Raw genomic sequence first — 18727 nt, 5'->3', positions numbered from 1 at the left:
CTCTAAAGCAAAAAAAAGGTTCTGCTTCTGGGACCAGTCGTTTTGCGGTAGGACAATGGTGCCAGGGCCGAAGGCTGCGTGCACTCGACAGCACTGTAAAAGGTTGAACACCCTAACACCAATGGGGGGACTGTGTTGACACAGGCCGGCAACGCCACTTAGCAAAGCTATTCTAAACACTGCTGTAGTTTAGCGACAGCCAAAGACGGCTGAAGGTTGGGTTCACCCGAGGGAAAGCTGTCGGAGAGAGTGTTGTACTGTAATGTACGCAACCATCAGATGGTTATGGCTGAACTCCCTAAATAGTGTACAAATAAAGCACATAAAAGTGTATATTTATGAATACATTCGTGGCTTTGTGCATCTGCTTTTTCATAGAGCAAGACGTTTTCGGCTTATAAATGTTCGTAGCTTACGCGCAAAAGGTCCGATCTGAGAATGAAGCTCTCATCTCTTTTATATATTTTCTGACACGCATAAAGAATGTAGCAAATTATTTCTTTTCATGGAATTAGATGGTTTTATTTTATGTTTTGAAAACGATGTGCAATTGCTGATTATTTGTTCTCTGTGTAGGGGGGGTGAAGGGAGATGCATTTAGTCGATTCATAATTGTACGTGAATAGTTTTCATGGTGCCTTTTTCATATGAATCTGCTGAAATTCTGCAATAAACAGTATTCTAAAAAAAAAAACGTTTTTGGTTTTACCATTTAATTACCATTCTCCATCCATCACTGCTGAAAGTTCACAGGTAAGTTTGAGCATGTGCCGTTTGGTTATCCTGACCACTGCACCGGGCAGGGATCTGCTGCTGGACCTGGAGAGTCTATGGATCAACATCCATCTTAGACCCAGGAAAGGAGGTGAAGTGAGTTACCTGAGTATAAATCCTCTGCTTTATGAAATAGAGAGAGAGAGAGAGAGAGAGAGACCCTACACCCCTACCTTTGTATTTTTTGCTTTATTCAGACAGGTAGAAAGCAGAGAGGGTAGCATAGAGAAGGGTTCACAGCTCAGAAGATGGCCATGGCGGGGACCAAACCCCAACCCGAGAGAGAGGCGGCCGTCCTACATACTGCGCACCACGTCTCGCCGTAAAACCCACTGCTGTGATCCATTAAATGATGGGTAAAAAAAACAACAGAAAGAAACCAGAAGAGTCCTGCATTAAACAAAGGTGATTTTCCAATGGCAATTCAAACGATGTTCTTAGTAGGTACTTGCAGTTTGATTAAAATGTATTGTTCACAACTCAGAATGACTTTCAGTGTTATTTGTAAGCTGAACCATGGTGGAATCTGCTATGAGATTGCTACCCTTTGGCAATAGGGAGTTGATAGATTGTGGATTGTGGTTTTTAATCATTGATTTACATCAATAAGTGAATTTGCTTTCAGGAAGAGGCATTTATATCACACAGGAAGGCAGGAGCAGTACGTAACACGTGAGTGACATAGACATGGAAGTTATGCTCGGTAAAAATTGGTTCAATACAACATAGCTTTTAATTAACAAGTACACTCCTTCAGAAACATTTAACAGGTTTAGGTCATCCAAACAAGCCAGTTTATTGGCCTTAAATCCTTCAGAAAGTTCATTGAAATATTTTACGTGCCCAATGATTAAAGTCACTTAAAACATACATACAGTATCCAAAGCTCATCTAATTTACTGCACATTCTGGGGGATCCATTCCACCCTGCTGTTATTAAGTTAGAAATATCAGATATATCATCAGAATAAGATTTGAAATATGGGTGTAACGGCACAACTTGATCACAACAGGATAGTGATACTCATAACGACCATAACTATGTAATATTATTTCCGTTCATTCATAACAAAGTGATACGATTAATCACGATACAATACGATTAGCTGCGATGTGAATGTGACTATTATATTCGACACATTTTCCTAAAAGTTCTAACTTTTATTGTGAAATTTCCCGATCCTGTGGTTACCGGAAGTTACATTCAATGTAATAACATTCCTGTCCGTCCGTGGTCCGATTCCGGACGCTCCGTCAACAAACCAAATCAAATGTATGTCGACCGGTAGTTCTCTCTGTGTTACACAGTTTTCAGCGAGATAAACGAGGTCATGTCGAGTAACTGTGTTGTGCCTGGCTGCGACAACATGAATAAAGTGAGAACTAACGTAATGTTCCACGGTTTTCCTCGTGGTAATTCTCGGCTGTGCAAATTATGGCTTACCGCCATGGGGTATCCGCCGACAAACAAGCTATTGATGGCAAAAGTATGCAGTGATCATTTTTTGAAATGTGATTACAAACATCCTCGACGTTCGAAAGCAATCAAGCTAAAGCAGACTGCAATCCCATCAATTTTCCCACAGACTCAGATTCCATTGATTGAAATGAATGTTGTGGTGAGTCATCCAAACTTTATCGCAAGTATTGTATCAGTTGCAGTTGTGTTGCTTAAGATATAGTGCACATTTTAGATGCAACTTAATATTCTTCTGTTCGAATATGATAACATTTAAGTATTGTTGGTCACGTAACTAGAGCCCACTTCCTGTTTCGATCTCGGACAAACAAAGTTTGTGCAACGTTTTGTATTTCCCTGCTCATATCATTGAATGCAGTTCGAATCTGTTTTTTACAGAGTGAGTATTTTCTCTCAACTTGTACTTTTTAAATTTGTGATCTTAAGTCTATATCTTCCAAGTCATGCAAGCCTTAAACCTTATAATTAAGATTCAGCGTTCAAAAGTCAGGCATTTAAAGCATGCACGTCCAGGTACCTCTCACTAGGATGGTTCACTGAAAAGGGAGACTCATGTAAACCAAATGAGCAAAAAACTGGTTTCACGACATTGAAGCTGCAACCGGTGTGACTGCAAGCCAGTGACTCATGTCATCCACACAGAAATTATTTGCCTAACCAATTGCTGCAGACATCTGGCATGAGGGTGTTAGCTTAACTCATGCAGGTGAACATTTTTGGCCAAATGTAAATGGCAAGCTAAAGTTAACTATAATCTTTAACATAATGGGCGGCTCTTGAAAGATGTCGGTGTGGTCGGTGAACAGCATGCTCACTTAAAATGGTTATCAATATACACGATTAGCTTCATACTGTATTTGTCGCCTTAAATTCGCCATGGCTTGGGTTTACATCTGTTTAATCAAGGAATTTGTGTTCAAAGGACCAGCAGCCTTCAGAAGAAAGTGAAGAGATGACAAGACTAAGTGGTAAGTATTCACTGCCACATTCGGTGATAGCAACGTAATAATTCAGGTTTTATTACTCATAGCTTTACATCCGTTCAGGTTGTAAATTACCTCTCACGTCTCATGTCTGTGTTTCCCAGATGTAGCAGGAAGTGAAAATGGCGGGCTTGGAACTGAAGTGTGTGCTTCATCAGCAGAGGGAGAACAGTTAAGTTTACACCTGAGAAAAGCCTCTTATAATACAATGCTATGTCGACTACTGCAGACATATGAAGACTCACAACATTTGGCCTCAGGGTTTGTGAGAATTAGTATTTTGAAGTGAAATTCACACCGCTATAATTTTCATTCAATATCTGTTTTGAAGGACACCATCAGAACACACTCCTGGTTCATCTGCCTGTAACGCAACCACTCCGAAGGTCGTTACGACCCGGAACACACTCCATCCCAGTCGCATCCACGAAGATTACTGTCGCTCAGGGGTACGTTCCAAACAAACAACAAAAAACTTGTGTGTTCCACTCTAAAAGACTGCGGTATTATTTCAGTATTTCTAATTTGAAATATTGTTTTTGTGTAAATTCTACAGAGCATCCAGTGGGCTGAAGACGCTTGGAAAAACGTATGTAATTCAGAGTAAACATGGGAATTTGTGACTGGATGTGGGTGGAAAGGAGCTTTTGGAAGCATTTTACATCTTGTGGGCCTAGTGTTTTTCACACACAGTCCCGTCCTAGGAGCGAATGCGTTTTAAAAATGGCCAATTAAGAAACTGCCAAAGTCACTCCAACCCAGCCCCTCCAGGAGCTCAGACTGACAGGCCTGTAATAGGCAGGTAACAACAGTGTAAGAACATTGTGATTGACAGCCCTGTACTAAAAGGTGAGCGATGACATGGTTGTTGCTGGACCTCATATCAGCTTGAGGTGGCAGTGGCTTGGTATGAATGTGAAGAGGGGCGTGGCTGAAAACCCACGATGGTCACACGCTCATGCTGACATACGCCGACGGACAAGCTGATATTGAGAACGTTATTCAGTGATCATTTCTTGAAATGGGATTGCAAAAATACATGAGGTTGGAGGGGAGTAAAGTTAAAGCTGACTGAAGTCCCATCCATTTCCCCACAGATTCCAGCTCCAAAGATTCAAACCAGTCATGTGGTGAGTCATGCAGCCTTTATCACAAGTATTGTTTTACCATTCGCAGTTCTGTTGTTTGAGACTTAGTGCATGTTTCATATGCAATTTTATGTTCCTCTGTGCACATAGTGATAACCTGTAAGCATTGTGGCTCACATAATTTAGCAGCCACTTCCTGTTTTGATCTTGGGCAAACAAATGTGAAACGTTTTGGATTTTCCATTTTTGCAACGATTTAATCTGGGAATTTCTGTTTGAAGGGCCAACAGCCTTCAGAAATAAATGAAGGGATGACAAGACTAAGTGGTAATTATCCATTTCTGTATTTTGTAATAGCCGTATAATAATTCAGGTTTTATTCATCGTAATTTTACATTCATCCAGATGGTAAAGTACCCCTCTCATGTCTGTGTTTCCCAGATGTAGCAGGAAAGGAAAATGGCAGGCCTGGAACTGAAGGGAGTTATTCAGCAGTGGGAGAACAGTTAAGTTTTACGCCTTTATGAGAAAAACCTCTTAGAATACGATGTTAGATCAACTACTGCAGACATGTCATGCTGTTTTGAAGTTCACCAGTACGAAGCCTTGTGTTACTTACTTTAACCGTCTGTTTTGAAGTTCACCAGTACGAAGCCTTGTGTTACTTACTTTAACCGTCTGTTTTGAAGTTCACCAGTACGAAGCCTTGTGTTACTTACTTTAACCGTCTGTTTTGAATTTCACCAGTACGAAGCCTTGTGTTACTTACTTTAACCGTCTGTTTTGAAGTTCACCAGTACGAAGCCTTGTGTTACTTACTTTAACTGTCTGTTTTGAAGTTCACCAGTACAAAGCCTTGTGTTGCTTAGTTTAACTGTCTGTTTTGAAGTTCACCAGTACGAAGCCTTGTGTTACTTACTTTAACCGTCTGTTTTGAAGTTCACCAGTACGAAGCCTTGTGTTACTTACTTTAACCGTCTGTTTTGAAGTTCACCAGTACGAAGCCTTGTGTTACTTACTTTAACCGTCTGTTTTGAAGTTCACCAGTACGAAGCCTTGTGTTACTTACTTTAACCGTCTGTTTTGAAGTTCACCAGTACGAAGCCTTGTGTTACTTACTTTAACCGTCTGTTTTGAAGTTCACCAGTACGAAGCCTTGTGTTACTTACTTTAACTGTCTGTTTTGAAGTTCACCAGTACGAAGCCTTGTGTTACTTACTTTAACCGTCTGTTTTGAAGTTCACCAGTACGAAGCCTTGTGTTACTTACTTTAACTGTCTGTTTTGAAGTTCACCAGTACGAAGCCTTGTGTTACTTACTTTAACTGTCTGTTTTGAAGTCCATCGGCCGGTAATGAGCCCGCCCCGACCATCGTTGTGGACCACTCCGCATTCCACCCCAGCCGCGCCCACGAGCATTACTGCCAGTCAGGGGTACGTCCCGAACAAGAACGTCTATCGAAACTTGCGTGTTCAGCTCCGAAAGACGTTATTTCAGCATTTCTAATTTGAAATGTTTATTTTGTGTGAATTTTACAGAGCGTCCAGTGGGCCGAAGGAGCTTGGAAAGATGTATGTTGAGTGGGCGGTGGGAGCCTCTCGCGCTGTATTTAACTGTGAAATAGTCACTGTGAGCCTTTAAATTTTGGAGATTTGAAACTGACTTTCAGAGTAATGTTGTGCTCTTCAACGTTCCTCAGGTGAGCGGTGAGAATTCGAAGAAGGGGTCATTCCCGCCCATCCAGGTGAGTGCTCTGATCGTGAATCTGAAGGGGGGGGGGGGGGGGTAGTCTGTAATTCAGACTGAAAGGCGAATTTGAGACTGAATGTGGAGGGGAAAGAAGTTTTTGGAGGCATTTCACATCTTGCTGGCCTAGTACTTTTCACACACAGCCCAGTCCTAAGAGAATATACATTTAAAATAACGGCCTAATGTCGTAATTAAGAAACAGCAGAAGCTGCTCCAACCCAGCCTACCAGGAGGGCTAATAGACTGTGATGGGCAGTTAAAGATGGTGTGATTGGCAGAACATTGTGATTGACAGCCCTGTAATAAAAGGCGTGTGATGACGTTGGTTGTGGCCGGTCCTCAGATGAGCCTGAGGTGGCAGTGGCTGGGCATGGACATGAAGGGGCCGTTGCCGAGGACCCACGACGGGCACACGCTCGCGCTGACCGTGGTGGACTTCTACTCCAAGTGGGTGGAGGCGTACCCCATGAGGTCACTCTCGCCCGCAGAGGTGGCCCTCCGCATCCACTGCCTCATCTGCCAGCTGGGGTGTCCTCACCGGATCCTGTCGCGGTTGGATAAGACCTTCATCAGAGAGGTGAGGCGCTGAGGAGAACTGCTCAGACAACACCTACAGGACAGACGGCCTTGAGTGACTTTTAAGAAACGGTGTAGGCTTGATGCACGAGCACCACTTCTGCACAGTATAGTGAGGCATTGTGGGTAAGCCAGGCGGTGTTGAGTGGTGTGTGGAGTTCCCGCTCTCACGTGAACAGGTGTGGTGACGTTCAGGATGTTGCAGGTGAACCTGGCGCTCAAAACCTACCTGGATGTGGAGGCCTGCTCTCTCGTGGTCTTCCACTCAGAGACCTATGCCCTGGACCTGCTCACTCAGTCCTACATCGACAGGTGGGCCAAAGCCGTCCTGAGTGTGACTTTCCATTGTGCTGCAGTGTGTCTGTGCTGCGGTGTGGCTATGCTTTTGTGTGTCTGTGCTTTTGTGTGTCTGTGCTGTAGTGTGGTTGTGCTGTAGTGTGTCTGTGCTGTAGTGTGGTTGTGCTGTAGTGTGTCTGTGCTTTAGTGTCTGTGCTGCGGTGTGTCTGTGCCGCTCTCGGCCCTGTACTGGCGTCTGTCACACGGCCGCTGTCTGTGTGCCCGGGCAGCATGCTGTCGGAGCTGGTGAAGGACCACCAGAGGAGCTGGGACGTGCAGCTGCCCGCGTCCCTGTTCTCCCTGCGCTGCAGAGAGCACCCCGGCACCCACCACAGCCCCTTCTACATGCTGTACAGCCGGGAGCCCTGCACCGAACTGCCCAGCGCCAGGGAGCAGCCCGTCAGTAAGCCTCCGCTGGAGCTCCTTTACCGGCCTCTGTAACGCACCGTGGGTCTGACCCTCCTCTTTATACACTGTGTGCAGCTCGTCGAGGATGAGCTCGTCCACGAGGAAGACACCCCTCCGCCCCCAGACACAGCCCCGGGGCCAGACTCTCAACTTTCAAGTGAGTGCCACGGTCACACCCTTAGAGATGACGTACGGTAAACAGAGTGAAATTTTCGAGGTGTACCAAACGAACCTTTTTTTATTTATGTTCACGAATGTGTTGATTTAATTTCCTTTAAGGATGACAGTTAGGCATGGGATGATCACAATGGGAAAACAAAAATTAATTCATGATATCTGATGCAGTTGCTGGTTTAACTGAAGGTGTTTTTTCAGGCGCACAAACGGCTGAGCCCGTGCCTGTGATTGACCTGGTGGACGTGGAGGAGGTTTTGGTGGTGAGTAGAGAACGCAGTATACCGGGTCACTGGAGTAAATTTGTGGGAGGAGCCTTTGGGCTTTACGGAGCTGTGTCGCCCTGCCGCTCCAGGTGCAGTGCGAGCGCTGCTCTCGGTGGGACGGGGTCCCGCGGGCGTCGCAGCGGGAGGGGGACGACGCGTACACCTGCGCGGCCTGCCGGGGGGTGACCCGGCGCGGGCGGGAGCCGCAGAGCCGCCTCGCGCCGGCGGTGAAATGACCCGGGGCGGAGTCGCGCCAGGAAGAGGTCGCCCCCGACGACGCTCCGTGGGCTTCGCGCCGTCCGTCGGCTCAACTCAGGTCTCACGCCTTTTAAGGAGCGTCACAGGGCGGGAGGTGTGATGTCACAGTAAGCAGTGTGTGATGTCACAGAGCCAGCCGTTCAGGTTGACTGACAGGAAGGGCATTGCTCTGTCACCGTGGACACACTCAGTATGTGCTCTCAACCTAAAGGGAACCAATCAGAAACGTTCTAAGCACACTAACAATAGCACTAGTAACTGATTCAAATAGTGTACTCGAGTACAGGCTCCGTTTCCTACAGAGCGCCACTGGGCCAGTTGCCTTGGTGTGTTTGCTATTCGTGAGTAGGCATGAATTGGTAGACTTGACTTGACTAATCAGCAATGTTTGCCTGTTAAAAACACATTACACATATCAAGTGCATTATCCATAGTGGAATTACGCTCAAAATGACACACCAAGTTCGTCTCACCACCCTAAGCCTACTATGTTCATGAGTACTGGTAACAGACATTTTAATGAACACGATTTCAAACGATGAAATCTTTTTTCTGTAGACCATCTTTTGGAAAAGGGATACCTGCTGTTGACGTTAGTGAGCTCTTTGGCTGATTCCTATTGGTTGTCACTTCCTTTGATGGGGGTGGGGGGCATCACTCAGTTCCTTGAAGTTGTTGCGTGCACTAGCTGTCCTTCCTGGAGGACTGGACTGTCTGCCTATGTTTGTGCGGTTCGGTTCGTTGCAGTGCAGTTCTTAAATGTGCTACATGGGAAAGTTGCGAGCTTCTGCAATGGAGCCCGACAGTCATGTGGAGTTCCTGTTAAATGTAAACTTTGATATTTCTATTTTGTTGTACCACTGGAATGTTTTATATAAAAGCAATGGATTTGTTCTCACGTATCTGATTGGTCAGTTATACTGAAGACTGTACAAACATTAAACCACATATATTAGTATTAGCATCAAGACACGACAGTATTCCCTCGATAGGTGATGAATTAGCCACAAATAGGATATAAAACAATGCAAGGACTTCTCCCACAACTGCTCGATTGTACATTTCCGAGAGAAATAAACATTTGCCACATTTTCTTCTCCACAAAAAACATTTGCCTTCCCCAATATCGACAGACATACCTAGTCAGCAGTATGCTGTTTGTACATTACTTTACTGAATTTAATTGAAATAATGTTTTTAATTTGGTGGAATCTGAATTAGACTTTCTCCCACGGATATAGAGCATACCTTAAGGGAAGAAGATGACTTCAGTAAAAGGTGAAACTTGCTTTATTGATCCCTTCGTTCTGGTGTTATAAGATTACATTGTGCTATAAGTCTCCAGATCGCATAAACAGCAGACGTATAACTTTTAACAAAGGTGGCAGATTCAAATCCTTAATACGCTAGTGTCTTACTAAGAAAATACAGTTTTTTCCTCAATTTATATCTGAAACAATAATGCAAATATATAGAATGTGCAAATTAAAATATAGTTATCTTCTGAAATCACTGCAAAAGAAAAGACTAGCTTATCTGAGCTTGTTCCTACTTCCTTCGGGTCAACAGCCGTGCAGTTGGCCCTCCACAACACAAAACATGCCACCTGGTGTGAACTCGCACACACTCACACCACACATGTGCACACGCACGCACACCACACACACGCACACACACACACATGCCCACACACCACACGCGCACACACACATGCATGCACACACGCACACTCACACACATGCGCACGCACATGCACACACAATAGACATAAACAGCAAGTGAAGAGAAGAGGTGGTCAGTCACAAAAGGGTAAAGGTAGAAAACGACAGGACGGAAAGTGCAGACGAATCGCGCACGTGCGCATGCAGAAACAGCACAACAGAGACGCGCACGTCACATGAACTAGCGCGAAACGAGCGCAGGAGTCAGCAGCTTGGTGAGGAGCCCGGCCCGGCGCGGGCGGGGCGGGGCGGGGCGGGGTCACTTGAGCTATGGGATGAGGTGTGACCAGCTGAGGTTGCAGACGTCCAGCTCCTCGTCCTCCAGGCCCGAGAAGCTGATGTCCACCAGGATCTTGCTCAGGCTGTCGTTCATGGTGTCCAGGACCAGGCCCTCGGTCAGGGAGCAGTTGGCCGGGACAGTGCCCCCAGCTGGCGGGGGGGACCGCCGCACGGACGAGGTGAGGAGTTCGCGGGGGGAGCTGAAAAGGGGCGGCTCCCTGAAGGGGGTGGAGTCGAAGCCGAAGCCGAAGGGGGGGGTGCGGTTTTGGTTCTGCGGGGTCAGGCTGGGCCCCAGGGGTCCTCGGATGGGGCTGAAGTCCAGCACGTCGCGGGCGTCCGTGACCCGAGGGCTGGTCCTCCAGGGCGAGGGCAGGGAGGAGGAGGAGGAGGCGGCAGCGTTCTCGCTCCCGATTGGCTTGCTGGGGGTGGAGGAGGCGGGGCGGCTGCCTTTGATTGGCGTCTTGAAGGCGCACGCCCTCCCCGGGCTGTCCAGCCCCGTGTCCTGAGAGGCGGAGAGGTCGGAGGTCAGGCCCGAGTCGAAGAAGGTGCTGTCGGGGAAGAGCAGCACGGGCTCCTCCCTGGGGGGCGGGGCCAGGTACTGCTTTCGGCGGGAGCCTCTGGCCACTCTTTGGGCGGGGTGGTTTGGGGCCGCCGGGGCCCCGAGGGTCAGGGAGACGCACAAGGGGTCCTCCTTAAATTCCTCCACAGGGGGCGGGGCACACTGCAGGACCACACACACATTGTAGTTACATTAGAGTTCGGTCTGCATCCTATTGGATTATAGTTTCAAGTCATTTCGAGTTTCATCTCATTTCAAGTTCAAATCTTACTTGTTGTGCAAATAACTGTAATTCCTAAACCCCTTAAAAAAAAAAACCCCCAAAAAACCAAAGGCCCCTTGGGGAGGGCGAGCGTCACCTTGGGGGCGATGCGGACCCTTTTTCCCCCTCCCTGGAACTCGGCCGCCAACGAGCTGCAGTTCTGCGGGGGCGCAGCTAGGGGGAGCTGCACCGAGGGCAGGAAGAGAGAGGGGCTGAGGGAGAGCTGTATGGGCACCAGGTAGGACTCGGGACGAGAAAGAAGGGGCTTCATCTTCCTCTCTGTGTCCAGAACAGAGGGAAAAAGAGAGTTAGAGGAGCCTTACAGAAAACGAAAGCTCAGTGTGAAAATAAATAGAGTATGGTCTCCACCCCCTTTCCTGTCACTCACCCGAGCTGATTGGAATGGCCACTTTCTTGATTTGGGGAACAGCTGGCTTTAGTTGCTGTGGGGGGAGATTTCTCAGCGTTAATCTCTCATTTGGGGTGAGCTTTGATGGCTAAAAAGAAGCGCTCCTCCCCTGTCAGACCGCAGCACTGACTGCCTGAGCTATGCCTGCGTGGTGACAGAGGGTCACCCAGCTCAGCCCTGCTGATGTAACGCTGTGGCGGCCATCTTTCCCTGTGTCTCGCACGTCTGCTGAAGAAGCGCAGAGAAGCGGGGGAAAGCAGGAACACAAACGCATTCGCCCTGCCCTCAGCCCTGTCCTGACTGTCCCGTACACTTTCGGGTGGGGTTGGGGGGGGGGGAGAAAAAGCAGGCTTACTTGTTGCTCACAGACCTGTGTGGAATGGGGGGTACTTGGATCCAGCACCTGCTGTGGGAGGGGGTAAGGAAATAGAACAAGTCAGAGAAAAAAAAACCAAATACGGCCAAGTCTTAAGCCTCGTACACACCAGCATTAAATCCACACTGTCGGGTTTCGAAAAACCACCGAATGCATCAGAGTAATGCGTAGAACGTTCCCGAAACATCTCAGAACTCAGAGCGCCGGTGTGTGCGAGGCTTTAGATCTCTGTTCTCCTTCTGCTTTTAGCAGCAGCGCTCATCAGCGAGAGCAGCGGAGACCCGGACGCGCTCGAACCGAAAAGGCGCCCGGTGGAAATCTCAGCGCAGGATCGCGGGTGCGCGCTCGTGACGCCCACCTTGTAGACCTGATCCAGGGTCAGGCAGCGGTTGGCCTCGGGACGGATGGTCCAGAAGGAGATCTTCCCGTCCGGGGACGTCTCCCGGGTGAACATGTCGTGCAGGGACAGGTTGTGGCGGATGGAGTTCTGCAAGTGGCGTAAGAAAAAAGAGGCCGATCCGACACGATGCTAAAATGAAGCTGGAAGCACTTAGCAGTCAGCAAACCACAAATACACACACAGCTATGTACAGCGTGCAAGTCGCTCTGTGTAAGAGCGTCTGCTAAATGCCGGTGATGTACTGCTGCCGTTTACAGAAATGCAGAACTACAGAAGCAGGTTGAAGGCTGTGTTCGTGCTGTCCTATCCCAATGAGACAAGGTCACAATTTAATTAAAATGTGGAAAATGTATTGCTTTCGCAGCAATGTCTGCGTGTTTCTGCGCTCTCTGAGCGTGCGTACTTTCCACCCTGGCTTGGCCACGTTTCTGAAGTAGGGGAAGTGGTCCTCGATCCACGTGTAGATCTCCTTCAGGGTCATCCGCCTGTCCGGCTTGCTGTTGATGGCGAACTGGATCATGGCCATGTAGGAGTACGGAGGCCTCTGTGCCCCGTCCAGGTGCTGGGAGAGCTACGGGAGAGCGGGGCGGGACCACCGGGGTTAAGGTCAGTTCAAGGTCAATCCACGTCAATACACGTTAAACCGATTCAGCCACACACTCCACATGGAAATTTGGTCCAGTTCCCGCACAAATAGCCAATTTGTGTGTCCTTTTTGACATCACTTTTGATGATAATATCAAGCTTCAATATTCGACCGTTGGTTCATTATTTTGAGCGAAGCTTAGCGCTGCTGCTGTGTGCGTTGCTCCTGTGAGGTTTATTTAATACGCTGAGCCGCAACACCCTTGTTAGCAGCTCTGCGTTAGCACATCTGCCAGCGACGATGATAACTGGAAACGGATTAATTAGTTGAACGGGTGGTAAGCAGCATATGTGATAATCAGTCAGAGAGGCCCGTGTCGGTGTGCTGACCTGCAGACGCTGGGCGCAGGGCTCCTGGTTCTCCTTTTCGGAAGCTCTCCCCCCGGCGCCCGACCCCAGGCCGTCCGAGCACATCCCCCCCAGCCACTGGATGTTGGTCAGGCTGTCATTCAGCGGGCTGCTGTCCTGCTCCTTGCTCGCTGAGAAACAGGAATGAGAGATCGCGTCCCCGCCATGTGAACCACTGGTACTCTGCACCCCTGCAAACCCTGTTGTCTTTAGAATCTGGCGCCTGTGTCACGAAGCAGGATTCCCGAGTTAGCTGGATAACTGCACAGAGTAAAACCCGGGACCGTTCCAGATCTGGAACATGGAGTGAAGTAAAAAGTGCTATTCCGGGTTTTGCTCAGTTATTGGCTAACTCAGTAATCCCGCTTGGTGATGCAGACCCCTGGTGAGTGAAGCTGAACAAACATGGAGAACCGCCTGGGGTGATGCAGACACGCTGAAATAAAAACATGCTGCCAGGTTAGAGGGCTTCAGACTCACGAAATGTCGCTGAGCTCAGGGGCTTGGCTTCCACGGGGCGGTCCGTTCTGTGCCCCGACTCTGGCTTTGGGTTGAGGGTGAGCGGGTTCCCGAAAGCCCTTGCGTCGCCGTCCTCTCCCCAGGAGGACAGGCCGAGAGAGCCGGGCCAGTCCTCCGGGCTTCCGCTCCCGCCGCTCAGCAGGATGAACTTGCTGGGCCCCTGGGGACCGCGCTCCTTGCCCCTGGCGGAGAGGCTGTCGATGACACTCTGGAGGTCCGCGCTCTGCGGGACCACCACCACCTGCGTGTCGGGCATGGACGGGTGGTCCACGATGCGGAGCGCGTCGGGGAGACCCCGTTCCCCGGGAGCGGGTGGCGCGGCCTGGCGCCGGGCACCGTCGGGCACATCACGGGCAGCCTCCGTCTCGCTTTCGGGAAAGGGAAGCTTCCTCCTCTTGAGAATTAGCGGCCTCCTGGGACTCTGTCTCATCCTGGTCAAACGTCAGTCTAAGGTGTCCTGCACTCGGTCCAGAGTCTGAAAGTGGGACATACATTATTATTATTTTTTTTAAATAACCACCTTCTTGATGCTGCGACAATAATGTGAGCAAGATGAGAACGCTTTAGAAAGTCCCTCGTATGTCTGAAACACGTCCTCTGGATCAGTGCTTCACAGCCTGCAGCCAGAGGGCTGCGTGTGGCAGTCTGCAAAATTGTGCAGCCCCAATATATTGCTGTGTGAAATTCATTTCTCTGCGTTTCCATAAATAAATTATGCCAATTTTAAGTTCAGTGCTCAGTGAAGCTGATGAACACTTGGCTAACTTGCAGTTTTTTTCTCAATTTCTTAGTATGAACAAATCTACTGACAGTCAGTATAATCTAAAATAATAGCACCACTAGAAAATGGCAAAGAGAACCGTTTCTTGTTACCTGAAATGATGCTCTGACAGCAGCCAATGTCAATGAAAAGTTCAAAAGCTATTGGTTTCCAGTACCGCTCAGATTACGCATGCCAAAAACAACAGCCGGGAGTTCATATAAATGGTGTATGGAGCATCAGTTGGGTACAATACTAGAAATGCTACAATAATCGAAATTTTAAAAAATGCAACTATTCGGAAGATATTTTCAAACGTCCGTGCAAGTTGTGACGTATATTGATAATAAGCAGACGATAAACCATCTTCTAGAACTGTGTCCTTCAACCGATTTCAATTCTTTCGGAAGTTCGACATTGGGTTCGGTGTCAAGCCACATATGACCAAATGAAGATGCCTGCAAAACAGTAACGTTAACTGAAGCCTTAGTTATTATTAATCGTAATTGTGTTGGATGTGGACTAGTTGCAGCCACCAAGACATCTAGCTAACGCATCAGCGAAAGTTTACTGTAACAATGTAGACTAGCTGCTAGATTTGTAATAGCTAGTGCATGAGCTAACGTAATGCAAGTTGTTGAACATTGCTAATGTTACGTTGTCTTATGTTTAACTCGCTGCATCAACTGTATTTCAATCGAGAAAAATGGCTTTATATCAGCGCTAGCTAACGTTAGCTAGGGCAGTTGCAGTGACAGACCAGCTGGATAAAACTGTCATAAAAGTGGACATGAATAAGCAAGCTAAATTAATCGATACATATTCATTCATAAATATACCAGACCTTCATATTAGAAAAATGTCCTGTTGATCGTCAGTCCCTCAGTCCCCCAGTATTTTAGTATCAATGTCCAACATTAATCAAAGCCAAGAATCTTGATCATATTTCTTTCGATTTCCTTTCACTTTGTTGGGGGGATTTGAATTTTGGCGCAGTCCTACTCGTTCCGGTCATGTGATTAGTTGAAGCCACCACATAGATGCAGCCTCCCCCTCCCACTGGCGTCTCTGAACCAATCGGAGGGCAGCGGCATGTTGGAATTAAATTTTAGCTGGTGTGCTTTATACAGTCTATGGTTGGACGTCGTTAGCCGTCGAGCAGGTTTGCAAGGTCCGGTCTGTCCATGTACAAATCCCTGAAAGTGTTCAGTTTCATGGAAATCAAGTATGTGAACAGAAATGACGGTTTGGGTACGTATGGTATCTTTTTGCTTGCCCGATAAGATAGGTAATCGGTCAGACGATTGATTTCCTGTTTTCTGTTGATACGGATTCCTACAAAGAAACCGAGATTGCTTGCTAGATTAAGCGAAGTACGTGTCAAACGTTCAGTTTGCACTTGCCGTGGAAAGTAAATTTCAGCAGTTAACGTTAACAATGGCTTTGATCCTTAGTGTACGACTTTGCACTCCACCGTGTTAGGACAATCAGCTCATAAAACCACGAGAACATTGAGGGCATGGGACTGGGCTATGTAGCTAACGTAGTCTGGTATTGTGTGTGCTAAAAGTAGCCATATCCGACCAAAGGGTGGCCGCTGGCCGCTCCTGATGCCCCGCAGAACCCAAAAGAGAAACCCAAAGTCGAAGCAACAGCTACAGTTCGTCCAAGCGCCTCTGGATGGAGCCTATCATCCGTACGGGCCAAAAGTGCGATGTGCTCGTAACCCCAAAATCTTCCTGTCGGAGGAACAGCGTCAGAGCAGCACTGCCCATTCTTGGGTAATGTCAAATATTTATTGCCATATAATGTTTGATGACGATAATCAAAATTGCATAGCTTTTCTGAAATACGGTATTGCTGTGATCTTTTCAAATGAAGTACTTGCTCGCTCACCCAAGAAGATTGTGACTATAGCTTTTACATTTAAGTTGACACCTCACGTTTGACTGGTAAGCAGTTTCTGGACTCCCCCCTGTCTCTTAGGTAACGCCTCAGTTTGACGCCAGCATGATGAGCCTGGCTCTGCATCCACGCAGAAGAAGAGGGACGAAGAAGAGCTGCTCCGACCGGAGTGCTCTGGACGGTGGTTCACTGCTGTCTCTGACGCGACACAGGAAGGCCAGCGTCTGCAAGTTCCCCGCCCTGTCCTTTGAGAAGCACGCCGCTGCCCCCCCACGCCCTCCCGTCGCAAGGCACGGAGAGAAGGCTAAACCGGGCGGGGCCCGGGCGGACGAGCGCACCTCAGAGCCTGTTGGCAGAGGGCCGTCTCCGAATTGCAACAGCGAGGCACTGCAGAGCGTTCCCTCCCTTTGGAAAGGGAGTGCACAAGACGCGGCGGCGGCATTCAAATTGACCCCAGCCGCAGCTGTGTCCCACACAGAGGACCGTACCATTAATACCCCTGTGGGGGACAACCGGCCCTCCTTCACAGACGATGGATTCACCCCCCCTGATATAGAGACTCCGGACGCGTTACCGCAGAGCAGGACTTGCGGTGCTACAGAGGCGACTTGCCTGTCCAGGCTCCGCCTCCTTTTCCCCCCGACGCCCTTGCAGGCCCCACCCCCTCCTGTGCTGGTGAGTGACACTCCAGAAGAGCACTATGGGAAGAACTGGAGGCGGAGCCGGCTGAGCTTCCTGTAGGACTAAGGGCAGCAGGTCAACGCCCTTAGAAGGTGCAGGTTTTAGCCCCTGGTGCTCACTGCCCAAGTAAGAGCAAAATAACTGCCAGTCGAATAATCATGGAAATTCCAGACTAATCGCTATGCAAAGTGTGATCAGCTGTATTATGAAATGGAAACCTTTTGAAAATGGTGTGCTGCAGTTGGCTACCGGTGGGTAACTACGATGCATCCATTGCCCTTTGTGTATGGAGTTAAAGGTTTTTTTATTTGTAGGCACACTTTGGCTGCATGTACATTACTCAAACAAATTAAGTCTGCGTCAGAGTCTTTTGTTAATAAAGAAGAGCACTAATAATGTTTATTCTGATTTAGAATCATTTGTTTTAACATTGTAACTGCACACTTGGTTCCAATCCCCAGAGATAACCTGGCTGGGGAGATGTCTACTCAGAAGATTGTGACTAATGTCTTTATTTCACACAAAAATGTTGACGCACCCTTTTTCAGATTTCTCATCTGTAAACCACCAGCTTTAGAGAAGCGTGAATATTCAGTCACTGAACTCTCTTCTACACCATGACCTTGACCGTGGCAGGCACGATCTTCAGAAGGTCAAGTTCCGCCTCAATGCATACGAAGCGAAATAATGGAAAGAGTATCCCTATGAGAGTGAATCTTATAGTTCCGCAAGTTTTGTTGCCATAGACATCAAATAATGAGAGTTTTTTGATCACAGTCCACAAGCACTCTAAATTCAGCCTGACAGTCCTGAGCAACGAATATAAAGAATCATAGCAATCACATAATTTAAGTTTTACATGTCAAAAGGATCCATACGTACAGTACTGTGCAAAAGTCTTAGGCACCCTAGATTTTTAAATATAATATATAGTATATATTTGGTCTTAGATGTTTATTTTTTGTTTTCTACATTAGTGTGTCAGTAGAAAAGAGCAAATTTGAGATTTCCAAACATGAATTTTCCAAATAATGAAAAATTACAGATATATTTTAGTATTTTGTTAAATAAAGTAATATTTTAAGTAATAGACTAATTTTCAGATAAAAACTTGATCAAAGGTCTCTGGGATTACCTGGAGAGCCAGAAGCAAGTGAAACAGCCAAAATCTCCAGAAGAACTGTGGCAAGTTCTCAAATGCTTGGAACAACCTCCCAGCCGATTTTCTTATAAAACTGCTGGACAGTGTACCTAAGAGAATTGATGTAGTTTTAAAGGCGAAGGGTGGTCACACCAAACATTGATTTTATTTACCTTTATAACCTTTCATTTCATTATTTTTGAAAGCATCTTAACTGTACAGCATTTTTTTTACAGGTGCCTAAGACTTGCACAGTACTCTATATCCTCTTTGTTTTCGTTCTCTGTTGCCTCACTGTCACACTTTATTGCTGGTGACGCTGTATGAGTGAGGGAGGTGGCTGTGTGAAGAAATTCTGTTCAAATGTTGGTCCTGAATCCTTTGCTTAGCCTCGGCAATTGATATTGCTGTTTGCCAAAGCATCCAGGAGAGGGAGCCATAACGCAAGTTCCAGGCCAAGCAGCTGAGCTCGCGCACAACACCTGTCATTAATTGTTAATTACCCCTGCAACTCTTCGGCGGAGCTTCAGACGTTGCATAGCCTGTACACATTTTCCCTTACAAAGGTATGCATTCCCGTGCGCTTCAACATGCTTCAAACATTTTGTGTTTAATGGATACTTCTGTTTA

At 47.4% G+C, this 18727-nt stretch overlaps 4 protein-coding genes across 10 annotated transcripts in view; 3 read left to right on the top strand and 1 right to left on the bottom strand.

Annotated features, from left to right (window-relative positions):
• Positions 1 to 1996: 1996 nt before the first annotated feature.
• Positions 1997 to 8990, top strand: LOC118218826. Of its 4 annotated transcripts, none has more exons than XM_035401532.1 (17): positions 1997 to 2393; positions 3177 to 3222; positions 3342 to 3408; positions 3569 to 3686; positions 3794 to 3826; positions 4335 to 4367; positions 4607 to 4652; positions 4767 to 4830; positions 5665 to 5758; positions 5864 to 5896; positions 6025 to 6069; positions 6418 to 6651; positions 6856 to 6962; positions 7217 to 7385; positions 7470 to 7551; positions 7770 to 7831; positions 7924 to 8990. In XM_035401532.1, the coding sequence occupies exons 1-17, from the start codon at positions 2106 to 2108 to the stop codon at positions 8068 to 8070; spliced, it is 1668 nt and encodes a 555-aa protein (XP_035257423.1). In that variant the 5' UTR covers positions 1997 to 2105; the 3' UTR covers positions 8071 to 8990. The 4 variants fall into 4 exon arrangements, 3 of the variants coding, with proteins under 3 accessions (XP_035257423.1, XP_035257425.1, XP_035257424.1); XM_035401533.1 differs by lacking the exon at positions 1997 to 2393 and adding an exon at positions 2471 to 2633; XR_004763557.1 differs by lacking the exon at positions 7924 to 8990 and having other exon boundaries at positions 7217 to 7389; positions 7770 to 7836.
• Positions 8991 to 9364: 374 nt separating this feature from the next.
• Positions 9365 to 15361, bottom strand: LOC118218825 (forkhead box protein M1-like). Its single transcript, XM_035401531.1, has 9 exons — positions 15215 to 15361; positions 13572 to 14085; positions 13074 to 13222; positions 12502 to 12669; positions 12057 to 12185; positions 11678 to 11728; positions 11302 to 11356; positions 11011 to 11192; positions 9365 to 10813 (listed from the first exon to the last, which is right to left on the bottom strand). The coding sequence occupies exons 2-9, from the start codon at positions 14038 to 14040 to the stop codon at positions 10082 to 10084; spliced, it is 1935 nt and encodes a 644-aa protein (XP_035257422.1). The 5' UTR covers positions 14041 to 14085; positions 15215 to 15361; the 3' UTR covers positions 9365 to 10081.
• Positions 15362 to 15398: 37 nt separating this feature from the next.
• Positions 15399 to 17358, top strand: rhno1 (RAD9-HUS1-RAD1 interacting nuclear orphan 1). 4 transcript variants are annotated; one of them, XM_035401540.1, is made up of 3 exons: positions 15434 to 15621; positions 15960 to 16151; positions 16357 to 17358. In XM_035401540.1, the coding sequence occupies exons 1-3, from the start codon at positions 15610 to 15612 to the stop codon at positions 17014 to 17016; spliced, it is 864 nt and encodes a 287-aa protein (XP_035257431.1). In that variant the 5' UTR covers positions 15434 to 15609; the 3' UTR covers positions 17017 to 17358. The 4 variants fall into 4 exon arrangements, with proteins under 4 accessions (XP_035257434.1, XP_035257431.1, XP_035257433.1 ...); XM_035401542.1 differs by having other exon boundaries at positions 15435 to 15621; positions 15944 to 16151; XM_035401541.1 differs by having other exon boundaries at positions 15436 to 15621; positions 15941 to 16151.
• Positions 17359 to 18476: 1118 nt separating this feature from the next.
• Positions 18477 to 18727, top strand: part of LOC118218831 (protein FAM180A-like) — a 37708-nt gene continuing 37457 nt past the window's right edge. Inside the window, exon 1 of the mRNA XM_035401545.1 lies at positions 18477 to 18663. The gene's annotated coding sequence lies outside the window, so the exon portion shown is untranslated. The remainder of the gene's footprint in view (positions 18664 to 18727) is intronic.

This window comes from Anguilla anguilla, chromosome 19 (assembly GCF_013347855.1).
Source record: "Anguilla anguilla isolate fAngAng1 chromosome 19, fAngAng1.pri, whole genome shotgun sequence".
Taxonomy (NCBI): domain Eukaryota; kingdom Metazoa; phylum Chordata; class Actinopteri; order Anguilliformes; family Anguillidae; genus Anguilla; species Anguilla anguilla.
The sequence above is the reverse complement of the archived record's forward strand: the minus strand, read 5'-3'. Positions and strand labels throughout refer to the sequence as shown.